Source organism: Hemicordylus capensis, chromosome 2, assembly GCF_027244095.1.
Source record: "Hemicordylus capensis ecotype Gifberg chromosome 2, rHemCap1.1.pri, whole genome shotgun sequence".
Lineage (NCBI taxonomy): Eukaryota > Metazoa > Chordata > Lepidosauria > Squamata > Cordylidae > Hemicordylus > Hemicordylus capensis.
This window is the reverse complement of record NC_069658.1, coordinates 380853367-380880071: the sequence shown is the minus strand read 5'-3', so window position 1 is coordinate 380880071 and position 26705 is coordinate 380853367. Positions and strand designations below refer to the sequence as shown.

Here is a 26705-nt window from a genome sequence, read left to right as displayed (position 1 = left end):
CTTCACAGTAAGTCCAATGTTTCTTTTGCCCCCATAATAGACTCGGAACTTTCTCCCATTGTATCTTTAAACTAGCATGGGCTAGTCATTAACTGGTCATCCATGTGGTCATTAATTGGTCATTCAGCTCCTGAATGAGCAACCTGAGAGGCTCAGGTTAAAGCTGGAAGTCTGCACTTCTCAGCAGAGGTGCCAAAAATCTTAAGTCTGGCCCTGATGAAGTCTTAAATATCTTCAGGCTCAGATTATCCTTCTCAGATTCTGCTTCCCTATCTGGTGAGCAGAAAGATTTAAATGGGCAGCTTCTTGACATGGAGTCACTGTTATGTTTCTCCTGACCTGTTTTTGGTGCTGGTTGCTGGAGGTACAGTAGTTGGTGTGGAAGGGACTGGTTCGTCAAAGGGCTCAGGCTGCAGTTAAGAGTGTTGGAACAGAAGACTCCTGACTGGCATACCTGGGTTCCAGTCTGGTGTTGGCGGCTGACTCATCCGCCCTGCTTGCTCCCTGCTTCTTAGGGTCATACTCTGAGCTACAGTTCAGCACAGGGGGTTATTGCAGCATCTGGACAAGTACCTCAGTCAAGAAACATAGACCCTGGGTGGCTGACCATGCTTCCTTCACTCTGTCTTTTTGGCAAGATCAGGGTGCAGTTGGGGGAGAACAGTCTTACCCTGTGCTTCTGATCTTCTCCCACAGAGACATCCAAGCAAGGATGTCAGATAAGCACCATGCCAGAAGGCATGGGTTTGAATGCATGGGACACTTTGATGTTGTTGTATTGCAGTTTCATGCTTTCTTCTGTGACTAGAAAAGATGCATGTGGGGAAGGGTGGGGCTGGAAGGTGTAGCTGCAGAGGGACAGAGCATAAGTGAATGGTTCAGGAGGTTAAAGACCAGTCACTGCTACATTACTTGCTATGTTGATTGAATTCTGCATTGATATACTTCTTCCCTATGTTGAGACCGGAATCACTTACATATTGTCAGTCAAATGCTATTCAAAGTGCTTCTAAATGTGTGAGAAAGGTATTCCTTCAGAGTTCCTTGTTCAATTATTTTATGCTGAGGGAGATATCCTAAGGGCAAAGGGAGAAGCAACAGAGAGATATCCTGTTGCTTCTAAACTTAGTATTTCTTGTCTAGCAAGAGCAGTGTGTTAACCAAGGATAAGAAGGGAAATGTCTTGTGTATTGCATTTGAATAGAGACATAATTTTGTATGATCTTGGTGAATGCCTGGCTAGAGTTAAGAAATATGTTGCATAAGAACAGGACTGCTGGATCAGGCCCAAGGCCTATCTAGTCCAGCATCCCATTTCATACAGTAGCTCACTAGATGCCTCCAAGAAGCCCACAAGCAAGAGGTGAGGGCATGCTCTCTCTCTTGCTGTTGCTCCCCTGCAACTGCTATTTAGTTATCTTTCCTCTGAGGCTGGAGGTAGCCTGTAGCCACCAGACTAGTAGCCATTGATGGACCTGTCTTCCCTGAATTTGTCTAAGCCCCGTTTTAAAGCCATCCAAGCTACTGGCCATCACCACATCATATTGCAGAGAATTCCCTAGATATATTGTGTTGTGTGAAAAAGTACTTCCTTTTGTTGGTCCTAAATTTCCTGGCCTTCAGTTTCATGGGATGCCCCTGGTTTTAGTGTTGTGTGAGAGGAAGAAAATTTTTTCTCTGTCCACTCTCTCTACTCCATGCATAATTGTATACACCTCTATAATGTCTCACCGTAATAGCCTCTTTTCCAGTCTAAAGAGCTCCAGATGCTGTTGCCCTGACTCTTAAAGAAGGTGCTTCAGGACCCTGATCACCTCGATTGCCCTCTTCTGTACTTTTTCTAGTTCTGCAATGTCTTCCTTAAGATATGATGACCAGAAATGCATACAGTATTCCAAATGTGGCCACACCATAGATTTGTATAAGGGCATAATGATATTAGCATTTTTATTTTCAGTCACCTTCCTAATGATTTCTAGCATGGAATTTGCCTTTTTCACAGCTGCCGCACACAGTCTACACGTTCAACAAGCTGTCTACCATGACCCCAAGAACTCTCTCCTGGTCAGTCACTGACTGCCCAGACCCCATCAGTGTACATAAGAAGTTGAGGTCACCTCCCAATGTGCATCACTTTATACTTGCTTACATTGAACCACATTTGCCATTTCATCACCCACTCACACAGTTTTGGATTTCACTACCCAAATTTAGTGTCATATGCAAATTTAGCCTTTTGCCTGGTTATCCCAACTTCTTGATCATTTATGAACAAGTTAAAGAGCATTGGTCCCAGTACAAGTCCTTGGGGGACCCCACTTCTTACTTCCCTCCATCTTGAATTCTGTCTATTTATTCCTGTCCTGTTTCCTGTCCTGTATGGACTAGTAATCCTCGTTACCAGTCCATACATGAAGCTGTCCCCTTATCCCCTGACTGCTAAGTTTACTCAAGAGGCTTTGGTGGGGAACTTTATCCCGTTGGAGGATCCATGACCTGCAACTGAGACAGAACTTTTTGACACTGGGCAGTACATTTTGCTCCAGAATGTCTTGATAGTCTTGAGATTTCATTGTTTCCTGCACAGACTCAAGGCACCCTGTGCCAGACGCAGCAAAGCAGCCCCAAAACATAACTGAGCCTCCTCCATGTTTCACAGTAGGTACAGTGTTCTTTTCTTAGAAGGCTTCATTATTTTGTCTGTGGACATTTGATCTCAAATTACGAATTTCTGTTGGGAGTGCATTCCATAGCCCAGGAGCAGCTACAGAGAAGGCCCGCCTCTGTGTCGCCACCAGATGAACCGCTGGCAACTGGAGACGGACCTCCTCAGATGACCTTAACGTGCAGTGGGGATCATGTAGAAGAAGGCGCTCTCTTAGATAACTCGGACCTAAGCCATTCAAGGCTTTAAAGGTAATAACCAGTACTTTGTATTTTGCCCGGAAACATATTGGCAGCCAGTGTAGCTGTTTCAAAACAGGCATCATATGGTCTCTCCGGGTTGAACCAGAGACCAATCTGGCTGTCCCATTCTGAACTAACTGAAGTTTCTGGACTATGTACAAAGGCAGCCCCACGTAGAGCGCATTGCAGTAGTCAAGCCGGGAGGTTACCAGCTGATGCACCACTGTTTTGAGGTCATCCTCTCCGAGGAATGGACGCAGCTGTCGAATCAGCCGAAGCTGATAGAAAGCACTCCTGGCCATGGCCTCCACCTGAGATACCAGGGTGAGGCCTGAGTCCAGGAGTACTCCCAAGCTGCGCACCTGCTCCTTCTGGGGGAGTGTAATCCCATCCAGCACAGGGAGATCTAACTCATCCCTCAGATTCTGAGCCCCCACAATGAGCACCTCCATCTTGCTTGTATTCAAGTTCAATTTGTTCTCCCTCATCCAGCCCATTACTGACTGTAGGCAGGCATTTAGAGAATGAGTGCAATTTCCTGAAGTAGATTTGGGTGTCATCAGCATACTGATAACACCTAGCACCAAACCTCCTGATGACCTCACCCAGCGGTTTCATGTAGATGTTAAAAAGCATTGGTGACAGAATGGAGCCCTGGGTGACTCCATATAACAGCTCCTGTTTTGAGGAGCAGCTGTCACCAAGCTCCACCATCTGTAATCCACCGGAGAGATAGGAACAGAACCACTGCAAAGCAGTGCCCCCTATCCCCAACTCCCCCAGGCAATCCAGAAGGATACCATGGTCGATGGTATCGAACGCTGCCGAGAGATCCAGGAGAACCAGCAGAGTCACATTCCCTCTGTCGATTCCCCGGTAAAGGTCTCAACCCCATAGCTAGCCCTAAAGCCAGTTTGAAATGGATCTAGATAATCAGTTTCCTCCAAGACTGCCTGGAGCTGGTCGGCCACCACCCTCTCAATCACCTTGCCCAACCAGGGGAGATTGGAGATTGGCCTGTAACTGTCCATCACTAAGGGATCCAAAGAAGTCTTCTTTAGAAGTGGTCTAATCAATCCCTCCTTCAAACAAGGGGGCACCCTACCCTCCCTCAGTGATGCGTTTATGATATTAACTAGGCCATCTCCAACAATCTCCCTGCTAGATAGAAGCAGCCAAGTCAGGCAAGGATCCAGAGAACAGGTGGTAGGCCTCACCGCCCCAAGCAGCTTGTCCACATCCTCAGGAGTCACAGATTGAAACTGATCCAAGCTAATACTGCAAGAGGGATTGCTGGACACCTCCTCCATAGACCCTGGAAAAAGAGTGGAGTCCAAGTCGGCCCGAATACAGATCTTGTTTGCAAAAAAACTATTAAAGGCATCACAGCAGAACGACCCCGGGGACTTATTTGAAGTAGAAGGAGCAGAATTCAAACTCCTCACAACCCGAGATAGCTCTGCTGAGCGCGAACCTGCAGCCGCAATGCGCGCAGACCAAAAGCTCTTTTTGGCCGCACACACCGCAACCACATAACTCTTCAAATGGGTGACATGCTGTATCCTGTCAGATTCGAACCGAGTAATCCTCCACTTGTGCTCTAGTCACCTACCCAACCGCTTCAGCCCCCGCAACTCCTCAGTATACCAAGGGGCCATTTTTGCAGCAGGTCAGAAGGGATGCTTAGGAGCAGTCATGTCTACTGCCCTGATGAGTTCCCTGTTCCAGGTTCCCACCAGGGCATCGACAGAATCACCGGCTGCACCAACGTCAAAATCCTCCAAGGCCTTTTGAAATCCCACTGGGTCCAGCAGCCTTTTCGGATGGACCATCCTAATAGGTTCACCACCCCTGCAGGGGTGGATTACGGCTGTGAGACCAACTTTAACCAGGTAGTGGTCCATCCATGACAATGGGGAAGCCACTGGATCCCCCACCCAAGGAACACCCCCCTGATCCGAACAAAAGACCAAATCGAGTGTGTGGCCGGCAACATGAGTTGGTTCAGAAACTAATTGGGATAGGCCCATAGTTGTCATGGCCGCTATGAACTCCTGGGCCACACCAGACAGGTCAGTCCCAAAGTGGATACTGAAGTCCTCCCAGCACTAAAAGTCTAGGAGACTCCAACACCAACTCCGTGACCAGCTCCATCAGCTCAGTTAGGGAGTCAGTTGGGCAGCAGGGTGGACGGTACACCAACAGAATCCCCAATCTATCCCTAGTTCCCAGCCGCAAAAATATGCACTCGATATAAGTCAGCTGTCTCACAGGGGCCCTGGTAAGGGAAATGGTATTCTTATGGACCATAGCCACTCCACCCCCACCCCCCGCCCACATCCTCTAGCCTGCTCCACGACAAAATAACCTGGTGCGAGAAGCTGAGCCCACACAGGACCACTCGCCTCCCCCAACCAGGTCTCAGTTATACATGCCAGGTCAAGCTCCCTCATCCACGATCAAATCGTGGACAATTTTGGTCTTATTCTGAACTGACCTGGCATTACAGAGGAGCAAGGCCAGACTGCGGGTCGTTGGGGCTGCTCCTTGAGGCCTGAGAGTTGACAGCGCAGTTGGAAGTGGAAACAGTCACTAAGTTACTACTTTCCCTTCCCCTGTAACGGCCAGCTGCTCTGTCTGTGCCAATTCTTCTATTCCCCACCACAACAGTAATAGCTGCCCCAGAAATGCTGGGTGCACTCCCAGCACCATCGCCCTCAAGAGAGCCCAAACACATATTTGATAAAGGCCAGGCCCAACCCAACCCCCCAGCTCTCAGTCCCACCCTTGAAGGCCCAGCCCCAAAGGCCGGCCCCCTTTGGCGGCCTGATGGCTACGCCTTTGGCGGGCCTCCCTGCTTTTGAGCCAACAAGCCTTGAGAGCCACACCTCTCACGTGTAGCTCCCAGAACAAGGCTCCAGGTGGATCTCCTCAACAGTCTGGGGGCTGGCAATCAGCCAGCTAGAACTTGGCAGCAGACAAGCAGGCTGCTCCCCGTCTGGGCTGGAAGCATCACAGGAGGCAGAGGGACCAGTTGGTAAGTCCCTGCAGGCACATGGAATGGCCTTTCAGCTCTTAGTCCCTGCAGGCAGATGGAATGGCCTTGCAGCTCCTTGTCACCTCTCGTAACTTATCCCACTGCCACAGAAGGCTGATCAGTGCCTAACGAGCAGCTGAGCTACTATCAGTTTTTAACAGCCTCTTGAGTTTTATGACAGGGCTTTTCAAACTCTGATCTTAAGCTTCCCCATTTAATCCTAGTCTGCCTCCCACTCAAACCCATCAACAAGCAATTGCATAGTCTGCTATGAAACCTTTGCACACAGTAATGTGCGTGTAGCTTACTATTATGAGCAATATCTGTTGATTGGGGCACTAAAAGTACATCAGCATTAGAAATGAGAACAGAGTAAAACATATCGGATCTCTCCTAAAACCACCAGCATTGGATCAAAGCAGCAGTTCATTCCAAATCAGATTGCATCAGGATGATGGGGGCAAATGGAGCAACAGTCATCCCCACAAATCCAATGTGAATCAGTGAAGATCTTCTACTAGGAGGCATTCAAACCACCTATGTCTTGGCTGGCAAGGGAAGGAAGATTCGATCTGCCTTAGAATCCTATTCTCTCTGGAACTTTGAGAATACACATTCCTTCTAGGCACACCCAAGAGTTTGAGAACTACTGCTTTGCAGTCCACAACATCAAGCAAAGAAGCATGAAGATATCTCACTTCTTTTCCTACCACACTTCCATATCAGCAGGTGGCCTGGTAGTGAAAGGCCCCAATATCCCTTGTCCTCTGAAGTAGGACTGATTCTTGCACACAGTTCTGTGAATTTCTATGCAAGGATCAACCTGAAGCACTCTAGGAAATCACAGTTAATGAACCAATTCCCTGAAAAAGGTAGATAGCATACTATCCTCTTTACATTATTATTTCTTGTTTACACAGTCAGGCAGGTGGTTTGTTTTATCCAGACACTGAGTCTGGACAAAGAGCCCCTGGTGGCGCAGTGGTAAAACTGCCGCGCTGTAACCAGAAGGTTACAAGTTCGATCCTGACCAGGGGCTCAAGGTTGACTCAGCCTTCCATCCTTCCGAGGTCGGTAAAATGAGTACCCGGAATGTTGGGGGCAATATGCTAAATCATTGTAAACCGCTTAGAGAGCTCTGGCTATAGAGCGGTATATAAATGTAAGTGCTATTGCTATTGCTATTGCTATTCCCAAAGACCTGGGATGGCTGAATTTTATTGTCAGTGTTGTTGCTGTTATTATAGATATTGTCACAGAATATAGGCTGTTCCGAGTAAAGTTGCTTTTTGTAATTGGCTGATGGTGATTTCTGTGGCCCCTATGGTGTTGAGGTGCTCTTCAAGTTGTTTTGGAATTGCACCTAGGGCACCAATTACCACTGGGATTATTTTGGTCTTTTTCTGCCACAGCCTTTCAATTTCAATTTGTAGATCTTTGTATTTTGTGATTTTTTCTATTTCTTTTTCTTCTATTCTGCTATCCCCTGGTATTGCTATGTCAATTATTTTGACTTGTTTTTCTTTCTTCTCGACTACAGTTATATCTGGTGTATTGTGTGGCAGATGTTTGTAGTCGGAAGTCCCATAATATTTTTACATCTTCATTTTCTACAACTTTTTCAATTTTATGGTCCCACCAATTTTTGGCTACAGGTAGCTTGTATTTTTTTTCAGATGTGCCAGTGTATCATCCCTGCTACCTTGTCATGCCTTTCTTTGTAGTCAGTCTGTGCAGTCTTTTTACAACAGCTGATTAGGTGGTCCACTGTTTCACCTATCTCCCGGCTTGACTACTGCAATGCGCTCTACGTGGGGCTGCCTTTGTACATAGTCCAGAAACTTCAGTTAGTTCAGAATGGGACAGCCAGATTGGTCTCTGGGGCAACCCGGAGAGACCATATTATGCCTGTTTTGAAACAGCTACACTGGCTGCCAATATGTTTCCGGGCAAAATACAAAGTACTGGTTATTACCTTTAAAGCCTTGAATGGCTTAGGTCCGAGTTATCTAAGAGAGCGTCTTCTTCTACATGATCCCCACCGCACGTTAAGGTCATCTGAGGAGGTCCGTCTCCAGTTGCCAGCGGTTTGTCTGGTGGTGACGCAGAGGCAGGCCTTCTCTGTAGCTGCTCCTGGGCTATGGAATGCACTCCCAACAGAAATTTGTAATTTGAGATCATTGCTGTCCTTCAAGAGAGCCCTTAAAACCTACCTATTTGGCCTGGCCTTCCAGAGTTTTAAATGATTAACTGTTTTAAACGGTTTTAAACTGTTGCCCTGATTTTCAGGGCTTTTAGCTGTTTTATTGGTTTTATTGTGTTTTAATAGTTTGATTTTAATTGTTAATTTGTTTTAATTGTTTTTATCATGTTGTGAACCGCCCTGAGCCATTTTGGAAGGGCGGTATATAAATCTAATTAAGTTTCAAAGGAGCTACTAAATATGTAGAGAAATGGTTCAAGTTCCCAACACAGGTTGAAGGAAATTATTTAATATAATGAACGTAGAAAATTACAGATCACCAGACTTCCGGTTCCGACGCTGACCGAGCAAGACGCTTCTCTTTGAGTATCCAAGTTCCGAGAGAAGACCTGCAGAAAGTAACTGGTGGGGGACTCTATAACTACCCCTCACCCCACCGGATTAAAGTGGGAGGTGTAGAAGACTCACCAGCCCGGAGAAGTCAGCTCCTGTTGTGAAGGGGCGTGGGGAAGCTGCAGTCTCTTCGCACCAGTCGAACGACAGGGCTAGAGTCAAGGAGAGTTCTGCAGTGTGGAGTTCAGGCTGCCTGAAAACCAAGCTCGGAAGCGTTGCAATTTCTACTAAATGCCAATGAGGTAACAAAGGAATTTATTAAGAATCTCATCTAAAAGAACAAGGAAAATAACTTGCGAGAGAGCCCTATCCAACAATGCTTCCTGGCTGCTTCTGGATGCCAAGGTGTGGTCGAGATACTATAACTCTATATAGAGAGTGACTAAAACTTTATAAGTATATCTACAGAGAAAAAGAGCTATACCTCTGCAGTATCTTTGGAAAAGAGGGATGTTTAATGCCAACTCTAACCTTTATGTTTTCAAACGGCTACCAATTCTGTTGAAGTAATTTAAAGTGAACTAATTTAGCCAAAGCTAGTCAAAGTTCCCTAAGACATTGTCAGTCTACAATTTTATTCTAAGTGTAAAGATTCGACGCTGGACAACACGGAGGTGATTACAGTGAACTTCTGGGCGTCTTGTGGTGCTTTGAAGAGCGTGAAGTATAGCTTCTACCTTCCTTTTGGTACAGCTGATTTTTTAGTGTGAGTCTACAAATATGAACTTGAGGAAACCTGTGACTATATAACAGAGTGAACAAACAGATACACTTTGAGTAAAGAAGAACTCAAAAAAGTTAAAGGGTGAATTGGATTCAAAGTGGAAACTATTCCTCCCCCTTTGAAGTTACAGGAGGAGTATATTGGCTAAAGAGTTAACCTTGTTGTAAACATCCAATTTGTTACTGTAGTCTTGTATATTAGAATGTCTAAGAATAAGAATACTCCAACTGGAACCCAAACCCATATGCCTAGAAAACTATCAGTGGGAACGATTCCCCAAGTGGAAAGGTCCACTGGTGAAATTTGGGAGTTACTTCAAGCTATTAATAGTAAACTAGATACAAATAATGAAGTAGTACAGTCTATGGTTAATGATATGCAAACTCTTAAAGAGGATATACAACAGATAAAAGCAGATTCACAGGTTTTAAAGCAAGATATGTTGCAGTTGAATAAGGAGGTACAAGTGATGAAACAAGGGATCACAGACAATTTAAACAAATGTAACAACTTGGAAGAAATAAGCAAGAGAACGATGGAGGATACTAAGTTAACTTCTAAAAAAGTAGAAGCTGTAAGCCAGGAGATAAAATAACTGGAAAAGGGAAAGGAAGAGTTAGCCGACCAATTTGCAATGTTGCAAATGGTGCAGAGGGAAAGAATGCTTAGAATAAGGGGAATTCCAGAAAGTACTACTCAAAATTTACTAGATGTTCTGACAAATGAATTAGCTAAACTCTTGCAGGTGGATATATCTAACATAGAAGGACTGGATGAAGATGCCTACAGAGTAAACAACACTTTTGCAGTCTCCCATAAAGTGTCCAGAGATTGCATAATCCAACTCAATTCCAAATCTACTCGAGATCGTATTATACAAGCCCATTTTCAAGATAAATCGAAAATTAACGGTCAAATTATAATGGTGATGAAAGAAATCCCAAGAAGATTTCTTATGAAACGAAAAGATTACAAAGATTTGACTGATATGTTAAAACAAAACAAAATCCCCTTTAGATGGGAGTTCCCTCAAGGGGTTACCTTTACTTTTAAAGATAAGAAACATAGACTAACCGAAGACTTAAAAGTAAAACAATTTCTTTGTAGGTATAGGAATGATCTTCAGATTTCAGACGACGTCCAAAAGACATAGGGCGCTAAATAAGGGAGGAATTAGCAATATAAACAAATAGTCAGTATGGAATTAAAACTCTTTTTTAAAAAAATGTAAATGGCTTAAACATAAAAACAAAACACCAAAAAATATTTCACGATTTGAGAAAAAGGAAACTGGATTTGATTTGCCTACAGGAAGTGCATATAAGAATGGAGAGATAGAAAGTATTTACAAAATAAAGCACTAGGTTAGCAATTTGAAACCCTAGACATTAAGAAAAAAAGGGGGCATAGTCTCTTATACAAAAGACCTTTTGGAGCCAAAATTGTTATATAAAGATGATTATGGAAGAGTATTGGTGGTAGAAATAAAGGTTGGAGATCCAAAGTACATAGTAGTGGGCATATATGCCCCCAATGAGGCAAAAGTAGAATTCTATAGAAAATTGAAAAACAGCTAACAGAGATAGATAGGCAACAGATTATATTAACGGGAGACTTTAATGGAATTGTCTCAACGCAGGCTGATAGAGAAAAAACAGATTTGAGGAAAAATGATGGGAAATCACCAAGAGTTTTTCTTCAATATGGTTGACATGACATATGGAGAATCAAAACTTAGATGTGAGGGAGTATACTTTCTTTTTAGATAGATATAAAACGCATATGAGAATAGATGATTTGGGCCAATGCAGACGTGTTGATAACAATTAAAGATATCGTTACATGAACTACTGGGGAGAGAATGTTTAACCTATAGGCAAGATCTTGGTTATTGTTAACAACACTTGTTCCAAGGATGAGATGGAAGTCCTTATTGTGTGTGTTTGTGAGTGTTTGTACTATTTGTGTTTGTCTTTTGATGTTGTGAAAATTGAATAAAAAGTATATGCAAAAAATAAATAAATTACAGATCACCAAATGCTCTTAATGGTTAGCCAGGGTATGGTTAATATGAAAAATGCTTAGCTGCACTGCTTCATGGGTGGTTGGGTTTAAGTGATATGTTGATCTTGTTGGACCACATGCTAACTGAGGTTGTCCAGGTGAGTGTGGAAGTAAGAGATTACAGATTAACTAGGCTTTAAACTGTTGTACAGTGCTGAGACTGTAAACAAGGCTACTTTCTTGTTGGATTGGCCATTGTAGCAGCCTGTGTTATTTGTAGATTCCTTTCATCTTTTGGCTGCTGAAGTAATTCACAAAAATAAATTATTCCACAAACTGAATAGTGGGGGGGGGGGGGTTGTGTGTTTTAAGAAAGTTGTTCTCTACAGAAGCTGGTGTAAATACGGGCCTGGTTTACATATAAGAGGAAGCCATGGTTTCTTGCTATGTGAACACTCCTGGGAGAGCCATGGGTTCTTGCACTTGCCCTTCTTTTTTTTCTTACTTGCAAATGAAAGGAGGAGAGTGAAAAATCCTGCACTCATATTAGAAAAAAAACTGTAGTTCCCTCTTGCATATGAACTTGGGGAACTGTGGTTTAACTGTGTCTGTTGAATAAACCAGGATATCAAACCATGATATGTTCTATCTGTAAGTAGCTAACAAACTGCAGGTCTCTGTGTAATAGGCAATTTGGCTTGTTTTTAATGTGGAAGCTCTATTTACCCCCTTGCTCACAAGCAAGGGGAAGGAAGTGGGGAGCGTAGGTGCCCATGGCTCTTCCAGACTCATTCATATCATGGGAAACTGAAGCTTCCGGTTGTGTGAACTGGGCCACTATGTCTAAATGAAACACTGAGTTTGGTTGTACATAACTTTTGAGAGCTGGAACAGATAAGTGTGAAATGGACTTGATGGTTATATTTGCAAATGAGTTAATGAGATTGAAAAAAAAAACCTGTTCATATTGCTGGGCAATGATAGCAAGGAAATGAATAGAATATATTTGGTATTCCTAACTGATTTCTCACTTCTAGTAGCCTGTGTTAGTAGATGGTGAAATGCAAGTTATCAAATGATGGAAAGATACATGTTCTTCCAAGTAGGTAGTATTGTGGCTTGAGGTACATACCTAGCCTTTGTTTTGGTATTTTATCTCTACTCTGTTGTATATGTGTATATAAATTAATAAACAAACTCAAATTTAATATTTCTGTTATATATGTCCTTTCAAACTCTACCTATAACTGATTGTAGTGCTTGCTGTTTACCTTAGCTGTTTCATAATAATACATGGAAAATGCAGCGTTTTAATATAGTACTAATTTGCAGGCAAATCATTAACCGATAGTATAAGTATTTGATAGTACTTGAATTGGTGCAATATGGTTGCACCATAGATTTGTATAAGGGCATTATAATAATAACATTTTTATTTTCAGTCCAGTGATCCCTAACATGGGATTTGCCTTTTTCACAGCTGCCACGCATTGAGTCGACACATTCCATGAGCTGTCCACCATGACCCCAAGATGTCTCTCCTGGTCAGTCACTGACAGCTCAGATCCCATCAATGTATATATGAAGTTGGGGGGTTTTGCCCAAAAATATTCATCACTTTACACTTGCTTACATTGAACCACATTTGCCGTTTTGTCACCCACTGACCCAGTTTGGAGTGAGCCTTTTGGAGTTCCTCACAATCTGTTTTGGATTTGACTTCACTATCTTAAATAGTTTAGTGGCATATGCAAATTTGGCCACTTCGCTGCTTAGCCCAATTTCTAGATCATTTATGAACATTTAAAGAGCACTGGTCCCAGTACAGATCTCTGGGGAACCCCACTTCTTACTTACTCCCATTGTGAAAGCTGTCCATTTATTCCTACTCTCTGTTTCCTGTCCTTCAACCAGTTACCAATCCACACATGGACCTGTCCCCTTATCCCTTGACTACTAAGTTTAGTCAGGAGCCTTCATGTTCCCTTCATGTTTCTAAAAACAATTTACTAAGTATCCTCCTTTTTAAGACCTTGGGAATGGGACCTGAATACTAATAGAAGAAAATGTTATCAGGACCTTGGTGGAAGCATGCAGAGCTGCTTGAGCTGTACTTGAATTAGTGCAATACTAGCCGACCCGCACAGAGCATCTTTATATTATATTATATTATATTATATTATATTATTATTTTATTTTTACATTTATATCCCACTCTTCCTCCAAGGAGCCCAGAGCGGTGTACTACATACTTGAGTTTCTCCTCACAACAACCCTGTGAAGTAGGTTAGGCTGAGAGAGAAGTGACTTGCCCAGAGTCACCCAGCTAGTATCATGGCTGAATGGGGATTTGAACTTGGGTCTCCCTGGTCCTAGTCCAGCACTCTAACCACTACACCACGCTGGCTCTTTGGAGCTGGCTTTTCCCTTCTCCCTCTTGCCCCACTCTCTCTTGCCCTCCCCCTCCCCGCACTGAGTTCTTTACCTCTGCTGCCACAGGCCTTACCGGGTGGCAGGCCGGAAAGGGCCCCGCTGCTGCTGCTGCTCCTCCTCCCAGGCGTCAAACAGGGAAGTTTTGCCACCAGGTTCCCTCCCACCCCGGCCTCCCACGGGTGCCTTGCCTCCACGGGCAAGCTGGGGCCACCACCACCACCTGGTCTCCGTGGCCCCCCGCCGCCTGGCCTCCGCGGGCAGGGCGGGCCGCTGGGCCAAATACCGGCTCCACGGCCCGCCACTTGCCTCCACAGTATACTCCCCCCCATCTTCTGCCCCAGGCCCCTCCCCCCAGGCCTTCTGCCCCAGGCCCCTCCCCCCAAGCCTTCTGCCACAGCTTCCTCCCCCCTCCGTTTTCTCCTCTTTCTCTCTCTCATTCGTGCTTCCCCACCCCGCTGCTTTTTAGCCTGCTTGTGTTTTCCCCACTGGCTGTTGCAGCCTCCTCCTTTCTCCAGTCCCTGGTGAGTCGGGCGGCCAAGCGTTCAGCCGGCTCCTTCCTGCACGGCCTTGCCTCTAGCGAGCGTCTTCCGAAGCAGCCAGCCATTTGTCTATGCTCAGCCAGGCTCCGCCACTTTCTCTCCCCACAGCTTCTCCCTCCCTTCTGCCCCAGTCCGTTCAGTTCTCCTCTCTGCTTGCCTGCTTTCCTTCCTTTCCTTTCCTCCCCAAGCGCCACTTCCCTACGTGGCCAACCGCTGCCCAGCCAATCTGCTGGGTTGCCGGGACGCATCCCCACAGAGGCACGTCTGCGAGAATTAATATAATAGATGGCCTAGATAGTGCTGTGTCCAAATCCCCCTAATCTACCTACCTGCACAGTATAGTAGAGAAGAGAAGCTGCCTAATGATGCAGTCTAATGCATAGTTGAGAGTAAGCCCCATTAAACACAATCAGGATAGAGATGCAAAGAATTATGCGGGAAATGTCTAATAGTCAAGCACAGCCTTTTTGGTAGGGTCACTCACTTGGAAACACAGGGCCATGCAGCTTTTTAAAAAGGGGTGGAAATTGTCCTGCTTATAGTATGAACTAATTTAAGAGCAGGAAATAATCCTATAGTGAAATTGGGGTAAATTGGCTTGATCTAAAAGAAATTGTGGTGTTAGATCAAAGTCACATAGGTTGTATAAGTTGCTGAAACAGCCATTTGTCAGTCCTAAGCAAGTGTAGACATGCAATCTGTTTCCACACAAATTATATTCATTCATGTTCTTAAGGTTGAAGATGAACTCTTGGAGACCACACAACCAGCCTGTGTTTAAAGATGCCAAATACCTAAAAAGTGCAGTGTTTCCATAGGCAGCGTTTCTTTTGTACTCTCAGACGATGGAGCCTCAAATTCCAGAAGCATTACATGGGCAGTTTTAATGAATTAGTGTCTGGTTTTCTTGCAGCTGATGTGACAAGCAGCTTTATAAGCTGTTTCCCATCGATCCTTGCTTTCCAGCTCTTTTGTGTCTCCTGCTTGGAGAAAAACGATGAAGAGCTTCGTTTCTACAGTAACTGCTGCCTGCAGGCAGATCTCTTTCAATATTCTTTTAGTTCATGCAAGGATGCTATGTTTGGTTTCTTTGGGGCTCTTCTCTGTGTTAGTCTTGGAGGTTTTAAATTTTACATGGTTTAATGTTGCAAAGGTTGGTGGGATTTGTACTTCTGATCAAAGGATGTTTCTTGGAATGGGCTAAGTCTGATGCTGTTACCAGTGATTCTTGATACTGCCGGCAGAAAAAATTATGCAAGCCAAAATTGTGGAATGGCACACTTGCAAAGTACATATTTTACCAAAGTAGTGTAGGGAGGGATGAAATGTCCTGTTTAGAGAGGAGCTAGTAGTTGTCTCGTTTTCAGTTTACATAAAACTACCAAACTGGAGCAAACCAAAGGTCCTTGTAATTCAGCATTTTGCTTCCAACAGTGGCTAGTCAATTGCCTCTGGCAGGCTCACAAGAAGAGTATGAAGGCAGCAGCGTCTCTGCCCGCCTCCCCCCCCCCCGCTGCACTTTAATCTGGTATATTGCTTCTGAACTTGTAGGTTCCACTTAATTCTAGTTAATATAGCTAAATAAAATCTCCAAGTTCAGAAGCATAATATAATGATCTATCCTTCATGAATTTGTCTAAACAAGTGACTGTGAATTTCATGAGTTAATTATGTATTGTATGATTACGGCGAATTTTTATATACAACTTTTCCACAAAAGTTCCCAAAGCTGTTTACATAGATATAAAATAAATAAAACGGCTCCCTGTCCCCAAAGGGCTCACAATCTAAAAAAGAAACATATGATAGTCATCAGCAACAGCTGCTGGAGGGATGCTGTGCTGGGGATGGATAGGGCCAGTTGCTCTCCCCCTGGTAAACAAAGAGAATAGCCACTTTTAAAAGGTACCTCTTAGTACAGTTAGCAGGGGCAGCCTTGTATGTAGAAGACATTTGGTCTGTCCTGAACCTACTGACCATCAGCTTCATTGGGTGACCCAGAGTTCTAGTATCATGAGACAGAGAAACATTAATCTTTATGCACACTGATTTGGTGAAACTTTGTGTCATTTCCCCATATTTGAACTGTCTTTTATAAACCCCAAATGCTTTAGCAGCCTCCTAGGGAAGCTCTTTAAACTCCTTGATCATTCTGGTTACCCTTTTTCTATACCTTAGCATTACAATGTGTCTTGGTGAGATCTCTTTTGGAGATATTTGCATAAGCATGCATTTTATGTATTGTTGAATAATTAATTTCCACATCCTTTGAAAGAATAAATCTTGAAATGCATTGGGAATAAAGAATATATCTTTCTATACAATGTTTTTTGTTGTTTTTCTTAGTCATTTTTTAGTCAGCTGTTGGATCCTCTGGATTGCCACAGAAGCAACTCCTGGTGATTGAAGGTAGCCCAACTGACTGTGTTTGAACAAGTTTTTTGGATTGCATTCATTCTTGAAAACTTTATCCACAAACATGCAATAAGGAAATCTGAATCCCCAGGGATTTGATTATATATGTCCTTGTTTATGTAATGTGGATTAAAAAAACAAACTATTTACATGGACCAATGGTACTAACTGATTTACATACAGTCCATATCACTGCTGTTAGTTTGCCAATTTTGGATTTTTTGTGTATTCAAGCTTACATATTAGGAGAGTTATTTTTACTGCATAGAGTTATACCATATGTTCTGTTCTTCCAGATAATATGCATTTCTTATTTTTCAGATGTACATTCAGGTTTCCCAGCACAAACATCAAGATAACATTTACAGCTTTATCCAATGAAAAGAGAGAAAAACAGGAGTCACCGCAGTCCCCAGTGAAACCTGTGCAGCCCCAGATCTCTCCGCTAACAATAAACATTCCAGACAACATGGCTCACCTGATCAGCCCTCTCCCTTCTCCCACAGGAACAATCAGGTATTTAAACATTGTAATACTGCATGCAGGATTAATATAGGACTGCAGAATTAATTTGAAGCCATGTATCCTCTGAAATGGTTTTACTTATGCAATACAGCTTGTGGCTCAGCTTAGCCTAGAAGTAAACTATAGCTTTGCATGTTTTCAATGACCACCTTATCACATTAGTCTGATTTTAAACTTAAAATACTATTCATGGCCAAGCTAGATGTGATGGCAGCAAGCCAATCTCTTCAAATGTGGTCTGCTCACATTCATATTGTATATAAAGCAGTGGTGGGAGAGTCCAGTTTTAAGAAGACAAACGTTGCAGGTGGATCGACACGAAACCCTCTCCACAGTCAGTTCTCCTGTCACCGCACCCCCAGTGCTTTTCTCCCAGTCAGACTAACTTCTTGTATTGAGGTCTGGCTGAGATAAAAAGACATCAATGGACAGCAAATAAGCTGTTGCTGTGAGGGAGGTTTCAGCACAGCCTCACCTGTATGCCTTTTTTGCTCATAAAAATGAACACCACTCTTTATATGTGATTGGGCAAAATGTGGATGTGTGGAAATTGTAGGTCTAAGAACATTGGATGAGCCAATGATTTCTATCTGCTGGGATACCTGGAAGTATTAGAATTTGTTCAAAAACCAGGGTAAATGATGGCCTAAATCTCCCAGTTGCAGATTTTATTCATGTGGTGTGCATATCTGAAGAGAGACCCATTCTGGAAAAAGAAATGTTCATGGACAAGTTAAACAGTTTAAACTTCGTTTTAATTAAAAGCCATAGAAAATAGATGTGTTTTGAGAGTCTTTTTAAAAGCTATCCGAGATGGAGAAGCTCTTGTTTTGTCAGGGAGTGTATTCCAAAGCCCTGGGTCAGCCACAGAAAAGGCCTGGTCCCGAGTTGCCACCAAACGATCCAGTGGCAACCATAACCTTACCTCCCCAGATCATCTTAATAGGCACAGGGTTTGTGACAAAGGAGGTGCTAATCCTGACTAGTACTTCTGCACAGAAATATTTGAATAGGAAAATTTTCTGGAAAATCTTACCATGCAAATTTTCCCCCTCATTTGCATTAACTTTTTTCTTTACAAAATGACTGTATACATTTTCCTGATGCCCTAAATAGATTGTGATCAGATTTGGCATGTTGTCTGACCTATTTTTATTGTTAAAAACTGCCTTCACCATATTTCCCCTCTCTATCTTAAATGTTTTTCTTCAAGTAATTGAATAGAAACTTTAGAAATGGAAAACTTTCCACAGAAAAATTAAGTATGGGAAAATTTTCTGTAGAAAAATTTCCACCCCACATCTCTGCTTCTGCAAGCCAGAAGAGGCTCAATTTTGTGTTGGGTGGGAGGGGTGATTTTCCCCTATACCCACCCCTTTTCTCTGCTGCCCCCTGCAGATCTACTTTTGAGGGCACAGGGGGCTGCAGAGGGAAGAGGGGAATAAGTGAACCCCTACCCCCTTTGCATGAGTTTGGGCTGCTACTCTTTGTGTGCAATGGTAAAACTAATTTAAATTTTGAACTAAAAAGAATGAGTTTAAGAATATTGTCTGTTTCAGCTTGCAGAAGCATTTTGTTGTAATGTGTGTTTTTGTTTTGGCATAAGCCACTTTAAATGTAAAATCCTAGAATTAGCTATGTTAAGGGGAAAGTAAAATGGCATTCTGCAGTCTTAATTGCTGATAGACAAAGGGAGCTTCAAAAGAGGTGTAAATATTATCAGACTAAACTTTACAGTGGGAATGCTTCTGATGTGATCTTTTTAAAGGTCCTGTGTGTCACACTTGTATCTAGGGATAGATGTGCAGGGAGTAAAACATAATGCAGTGTGAGGTCGGAATAGGAGTGCTGCTCTGATGTTCTTTCTCTACTGCAAAACTGGGGAAAGCAGCACTATAGATCTTGTCTTTGGAGGTGTAATTTTATAAAGAAAAGTGCTGGTTCTGACATGGGCAGAGGTTTTTGAGAGTGTACCAATGGGAGGGAAGGAGCAAGGTGGGAAACTGTTGCTGCAAGATATTTAGGGTTCTTATTGACTAGGTTGCTAACTGCAGCTCATTTACATCACTTTCACACAAGGAAAAGGAAAACATTTTGGGTAGCAAATTTCAAAATCAGTTGAGTCGCCATAGTCATAATGATGTTCAAAATATTGGAATTCACTTTAACTAGATTAAACGTAAAAGAAGGTAAAAGTATGAACTAGGCTGAAATTTTGCTTGAAATCATATGGTTTTAGGAATGCAACAGTATGTTTAACCTTTAAGACGTATCATCAAATTATAACTGTTTTAGTTGGTATAGTAGAGGGCTGCTCAACTTTGGTCCTTCTGCAAATGGCCTACAACTCCCATAATCCCTTGCTATTGGCCACTGCAGCTGGGGATTATGGGAGTTGTAGTCCAAAAAGGTTGGGGGGCAGGCAGAGTTGATCAGGCATGGTATAGAGTGACTTTTGTCCACATGCACAATCAGAAAACAGTGACAGTATTATTAATTGAGAAAAAAGCTAAAAGTATTGGTTGGAAGAATATTTATGTCTTAAACTATTGTTACATCAATTCTGGTAGGGCAGGGGGGGCTATTTTCAAACATTTCAAAATGTTAAATAACAACTTGCTAAGTCTTCAAAGTGCTAAATAACAGTATTTCCAAAAAGCATTTCCTAACTTTTTCACACAATGCATTCCTCACACAGCAGGTTTCATGTGATGTGCTATACTGTGTACACAAGCAAATTGCTGACAATTTTCACACCATTTGTGGCATTTCTGGTCAGCTGACTGTAGGCAAAAAGCACAGTGTAACATGCTTTCTGCATTTTTTGTTGAAGTGGGTTGTGGTTTTTGGTAATGCAGGTAAATAATAGCTGATTTGATGGGATACTGAGATGACAGAAATATAGCAGTCTTTTTATTTGTCCATTGATCAACTGCTCTCTAAATTTAGTCAAGAACAAAGTGGGAAAATAAGCTCATTTATATGAAAAGTGAAGAGGTGAGACATTTGACTTCATAGGGTTTTTTGCAAAGGGCAGATGACCTTGCATCCTGGAAACAAAAAAGCAAACAAAAAGCTGTTTTGCAGATTTCTTGGAAAAGCAGAATGTAGATGTCCATCAGTTTATGTTACCAAGGATCCCCGAAATGGTATAATTGAACTTTGAATGAACTGTGACCTATAACTAAATCATTGAAATCTGGTGAAGCATGACCAGGCAAATTCTATCAGCAGAATTCACATTGGGGTAGAAACTATTTGTGATAGCCAACTGTTCTTTGGGGCTGTTGTGTACTGGGGTGCCCATGATAATATTTTAAAGGTAACGTTAGAGACCCACTAACCTCTGTTATTGCACAAAATGTACATAATAAATGACTGGGCATACTGTTTTGATAAATTGGTTACTGTTGTCTTTGTTTTGCCTCCAGTATGATAGCTCCTCTACAAGACACTTCTTTTATAGTCTTAAAATTGGTGACAATAACCACTTTGAAAATGATTAGTAAATGAAGGCTGCAGTACACAAGTCAGGACCCAAAGTGAGTGGGGGTGTACGTCTTCTCTCTCTCTCACACTCACTCACTCACTCACTCACACACACTCTCTCTCTCTCACACACACACCCATACCCATTCATATTCTGTATGCATTCTGGACTTTTTAATTCTCCATTCATTCCCACTGTAGTTCATCACACCACCTGAAAAGACACTCCTGAAGTTTAGGAAATCTCCCAGAGTGACACTGAATGTGGCATGAGTGGCTGTAGCCAGAAAGATAAATAAAAAGCATCAGTGTGGTGCCGAAGGTGTAGTTGAGTCTTAATTAAATTACCTTTTTATACAAGTGTTATTACTTATTGGATGTTTTTAGTACATACTGTAATTTAATATGTGATACTGCTTGCTTGATTGAAGTAAAGCATGACCGGTTTCTGGTTTCTAAAAAATTGCATTGGTTATTTTTGGTATTGATACAAACATTCTTCTGTGCAACATTTAAAAATGTCCTTTCATATCAGAACAAAACACAAACAACATACATATCCCAAGAGAAGCAATTGTGACCATATACATCTTTTCCATGAGATAAGTGGCTGGAACTTCTGGATGTTATCCTCTACAAAAATGAATAAGGCAAAAGAAGACCCAGATATGCTAATTTCCCCCATGAAAGTTTGTTTCTAAGCCGCTTAGATTTCTCCTTAAAGTATAGTTTGCAGCACCTGTAGAGGGTAGAACTACATAAACATTTTTGAAATTGATTTTAGACAGTGATATGGGCAATCAAATGTGCCCCTGATTAATAGGGCAACACACTTTGGAGGAAAATTTATTTAATATAAGTATCTAAACAGATGTATGCTTTGTCAAGTATTCAGTTCTGTGTCAAGTTATACGTGTGATCCTACTGCAGTCAGTGAATATATGCATATGTGCCAGGGAGGATTGCAACTTGAGTGTGAATGTAAAGTTTGCCTACCCTTTCCCATATATATATATATATATATATATATATATATATATATATATATCCATTTGGTTTAATCCAGGCTGTAACTGCAAAATATGAATACCACCCATTAAAAACCACACCCATATTTAATGATCAGTCATGGCACCTAACAATGTTATCAGATAGGGATGTGCACCGGACTGGTCTTTAGCCATGGTAGAGGCCTCCGAACCGGTACGGATTGGGGCCGTCCGGCGGTGGGGGGCGGGGGGTATGGAGATTTAAGGGTGGGGGTAGTACTTACCCCTCCCGCCACTTTTCCCCCTCCCAGCGCTCAACTTCTTAGCAAAGTTTTTGGGGCGGCAGCGTTCCTCCCTGCCCCCGTCGTTGCCCGGCAAAAGGGGAAGTTGAGTGCACGCATGCGCCCATCGCCGCCATGTGTGCGCTGCACATGTCACACGTTGTGTGCGCACACAATGTGCAGCGATGGGCGTGCGCACGCCGCAACGGGCGCATGCGTGCACTCAACTTCCCCTTTTGCCGGGCAGTGACGGGGGCAGGAGCGGCAGGGAGGAATGCTGCCGCCCCAAAAACTTTGCTAAAAAGTCGAGCGCCAGAGGGGGAAAAGCGGCGGGAGGGGTTAGTACCGCACTTCCGTGGTTCCATGCACACCCCTATTATCAGAGCACAACCTGGAAACTGCATCTGTGTTTTCTTCCGAAGAAGAAACTTATCAAAAATGAGGGGACTGGTAAAAAGGAAGCTGAAAGGGAAAGTCAGGAGGATCAAATCACTTCAGAAAGCATGGAACTTATTCAAAACCACAATCATAATAGCTCAGTTGGAATGTATAACAAAAAGGAGGAAAAGTACCACCAAGTTCAGGAGGACACCAGCATAGCTAACAGGTAGAGTCAGGGAAGCTATAAAAGGGAAGAAGACTTCCTTCAGAAAATTTGAAGTCCTGCCCAAATGAAAAGAACATAAGCTCTGGTAAAGGAAATGAAGGAGTCAATAAAGGATGCAAAAAGAGAGTTTGGGGAGCATATAGCTAGAAGTGTCAAGCGGAATAACAAAAACTTCATTAAATGTATCAGAAGCACAAAACTGGCCAGGGAGGCTGTTGGACCCTTAGATGATATGGGTGTGAAAAGAACTTTTTCCTTATGGTGGATGGAGGTCATCAGCAACTTAGTACAGGTTATCAACCTTCACATGGCGCCAGAGAGGAATGGGTTAAACTTTTTCTAACCAAAACAGACTCTCTTCCAGCTAGTCCATGGGAGGCGCCAGAAACCCAGTTCCGTTCCTATCTGACTCCAAATCGGCAGTGATTATATCGAGTTCTGTTTCTTTGGGAATTTTGCAGGCTAGTCCGTGGATTGCTATCTCTTTCTTATTATTCTGTTTTCCAAGTGTGCAAGGGTGGGATGAGAGTCTTTTTTATTTTAACTACTAAAACCCAAACCATGTTTTTTCTTTTGCTCTTTCACTACCCTTACCTTCCCACTTCTTCCGAGTTATGGAGCCGGCAAACATGGGGGACATGCTAGTGGGTTCCCTCTTGGAAGATTCCCACACCAGCAAGGAGCACAGGCAAGAGAAAAAAGCCTCTCAGGGCTTCAGATGTTCCCGTTCCACTTCTCTCTTCCCCTGCCAATGTTTTCTTTAATTGTTTTCATCTGTGTGCGGAATGAGTTTTGTTCTGGGCGGCACTATCAAGGCAGTGTGTGCTCACATGCATTCAGAGTGGGGCCTTCCTGATTCAACCTGGTGGGATCTAAAATTGACTGAGTGGACATCAAGAAATGTGTGAGCTCACACACATGTGCACGCCTTAGAGAGAACACTGCCTCCAGCATTTCTGCCAGCATCCCGGCTACTGCCAAACAGCTGACTGCTGCAAGGGAGAGCCACTTGAAGCACAAAAGTCCAGGCATCTCAACAAGGAGAAAGGCACCAAACAATGCAAAAAGCTGCCCTTATTCTCCATGGTGAGGTTCAGTGAGAGGCTCCTGGTGCAGGCTGTCTACCTCAGCTTTCTCTCCAAGGCAGCTTGCTCCATGGGGCAGCTAACATCGGTGCCTTTTTAGCTCTGACAATCACCTTGGTGCCCACTCAGTAGGAGGAGGGAGCTGCGGCTATGCCGTTTTCACTCTCCATAGTCCCATTTTCCATCACAGTGGTGGCCTCACAGGCTAATCCAGTGCTAGATCAGGGCTCTAGATCGCTAGTCCCTGTTGTGGAAGCACTCCAAGAACTGCCTGGGGTTAAACCCATGGGGGTCTCCAGAACTCAAAACCAGGCCTCCACAACCATGAGTATGTGTCCTAGACGCATGAAAAATCCATTTACTGCAGATGTAGCAGACTGACTGAGGGAATTTATTGCCACAGAAAGCAAAGTGCTAGGGGCTATACCAGCCCAGCCTGTTCTTACTCAGCCATCCTCTCCTCCCAGGGCTAGACCCATGGGGAGTGATAACCGAGGGGCATCTTCTTCCTCCCCTTACTCCAGCCAGGCGAGAGGGTCTGTTCCTCTTACTGAAAGAGTACATTTCAGACCAAAATCCAGGGCCCCATGAGGGAAGAGGAAGGTAAACTGGGAACCTTCATCATCAGGGGGAATCTCTCCTCCCCCCAGAAGGCCAGCTCCTGGGCTTCAATTCCCTCCCTTCCTCCCCAACTGCCACCACAACCGGAGGCACCCCTGATACCAGGGTCTGCAGCACCACTCGCTTAGGAGTCATCACATGAATCTTCTGACCTTGATGAGGAGGGAGAGCTATCGGAGGAAGGCTCTAACCCACAGCCACCCACCCCTGCCCGTCTCTTTATGACATCAGATTTTGAAATACTGTTATCTAAAGCTAAGAGAGTTATCAAGGACGTGTCAGCAACAGAGAATTCCCAGGTCACTTCTGGATTAGACCTCTAGGTTTTCCCATCTGAACTAACACCTTCAGCCATGGTTCTGTTGCTGCCTTGGTTCAAAAACACTATGGTAGCAGAATGGAACACTCCAGTGTCTGCTAGACCTTCCACATCCTTTTCTTAAAAAGCTGTACAATCTCCTTTAAGAAATTATGGAATTGCTGGCGGTACCCAAGGTAGTCACGCCTGTGGCCCACTTAAATTCGGGGCAATTATGCATAGCAAGGGTGAAGAGCAATTGAAATCCACAGAGGATAAATAATGCAATGCCATATTAAAAAAAGGCTCATGAGGCATCAGCTGCAGTGATCAAAGCAGCCACTACAATTTTCATATTTGTACGTGCATCAATTTTCTGGTCAAAGGAGCTAGTTCAATATATATCTCCAGAAAACAAAAAATCACTGCAAGGGGTAAACAAGCTTGCTAAGGCAGCAGCTCTGATGGCTGACTCCAGTCTGGATTGCATACAGCACACTTCTAGAGCCATGGCATCAGGCGTAGCATTGCATCGAAGTCTGTGGTTAAAATCCTGGAACGCAGACTCTGAATCTAAGCTCAGTTTGGCAGCCACTCCCTCCACGGGGAGCAAACTATTTGGTGATTCCCTTGAACCCATCTTAGTGGAGACCAGGGACAAGAAAAAAGCCATGCCGGGGGCATAGGAACTCCCGTGAGCTTTCCATTTTAATAACAATTCCTTTCATTCGTACAGAACCTTTCCTAGAAACTCAGCACCAAGCTTCAGGGAACAAAGACCTATAGCCAACAGACAAGGTTGGTGCCCCCAGTGGCAACACTGACCTAGGGGATTATCTAGACCCTAACAATCTAGACAACTTACACCATACTCCTCCAACAAGGTAGTCAGAAATTTAATAGCTGTCTCCCCTTCCAGCTGTCCTGCCAGCTCTTTGACCTCGGGGAGCACTGCCAACAACCCACATAGCTCTACCTTACAATGCGAGGTCGTTCCAAAATAAGGCTGACCTCATCCATGATCTGATTATGGATGAAGTGGCCGACCTGCTATGTATAACCGAGACTTGGTTGGGGGAGGTTAGTGATCCAGTCTGGTCCCAGCTTCTCCCGCCAAGATACTCTGTAGAGGAGCAGGTAAAGGGATGTGGGCAGGGGAGGTGGAATGGCTGTTGTCTATAAGGATAACATCTGCCTTACCAGGGTCCCTGTTAGGGTATCAGACCATATTGAATGCATGTACTTAAGTTTGGGGACCAGGGATAGATTGGGACTTCTGTTGGTGTACCAATCACCCCGCTGCCCAATGGGATCCCTTACTGAGCTCACAGACTTGGTTGTGGAACTCACGTTGGAGTCTCCCAGACTTTTGGTACTGTGGGACTTCAATGATCATTTCAGGACCAATTTGTCCGGGGCAGCTCAGGAGTTCATAGCGGCCATGACAACTATGGGCCTATCCCAAGTAGTCTCTGGATCGACACATATTGCAGGTCACATGCTTGATTTGGTCTTTTACTCTGATCAGGTGGTGTTCCATGGGTGGGGACCCCTGTGATTTCCCCATTGTCATGGACGGACCACCATCTGGTTAAGGTTGGACTTACAACCAACTCCCACTTCTGCAGGGGCGAGGGGCCTATTAGAATGGTCCACCCAAAGAGGTTATTGGATCCAGTAGGATTCCAAGAAGCCTTGGAGGGATTCAGTGTTGTCTTTGCTGGTAATCCTGTTGATGCCCTGGTTGAGAATTGGAACAATTTGCTTACCAGGGCAGTAGACACGATTGCTCCCACACGCCCCCTCCGACCCACTTCAAAAATGGCCCCTTGGTATACGGAAGATCTACGGGGGCTGAAGCGGCAAGGTAGGTGACTGGAGTGCAAGTGGAGAAAGACTCGACTAGAATCTGACAGATTACGACATAGAGTACATTTAAAGATCTCTGCTCAGGCAATACATGCGGCAAAGAAGCAGTTCTTTTCTGCCCATATTGCCTTTGTGAGTTCATGTCCAGCAGAGTTGTTCAGGGTTGTGAGGGGACCAGTATCTGCTCCTCCTCCCTTGAACCAGAATTTGGAGTCATCAGTTACCTGCTGCGATGTATTTAAAGAGTTTTTTGCAGAAAAAATCTGTGATTCGAGCCGACCTAGAT

The 26705-nt window shown here is 43.7% G+C and overlaps 1 protein-coding gene across 1 annotated transcript in view; it reads left to right on the top strand.

Annotated features, from left to right (window-relative positions):
• The window catches only part of FOXK2 (forkhead box K2), an 83832-nt gene that overhangs the window by 22032 nt on the left and 35095 nt on the right, over positions 1–26705 (top strand). Inside the window, exon 2 of the mRNA XM_053291899.1 lies at positions 16977–17171. Within this exon, the coding sequence (XP_053147874.1) occupies positions 16977–17171 (195 nt within the window). The remainder of the gene's footprint in view (positions 1–16976; positions 17172–26705) is intronic.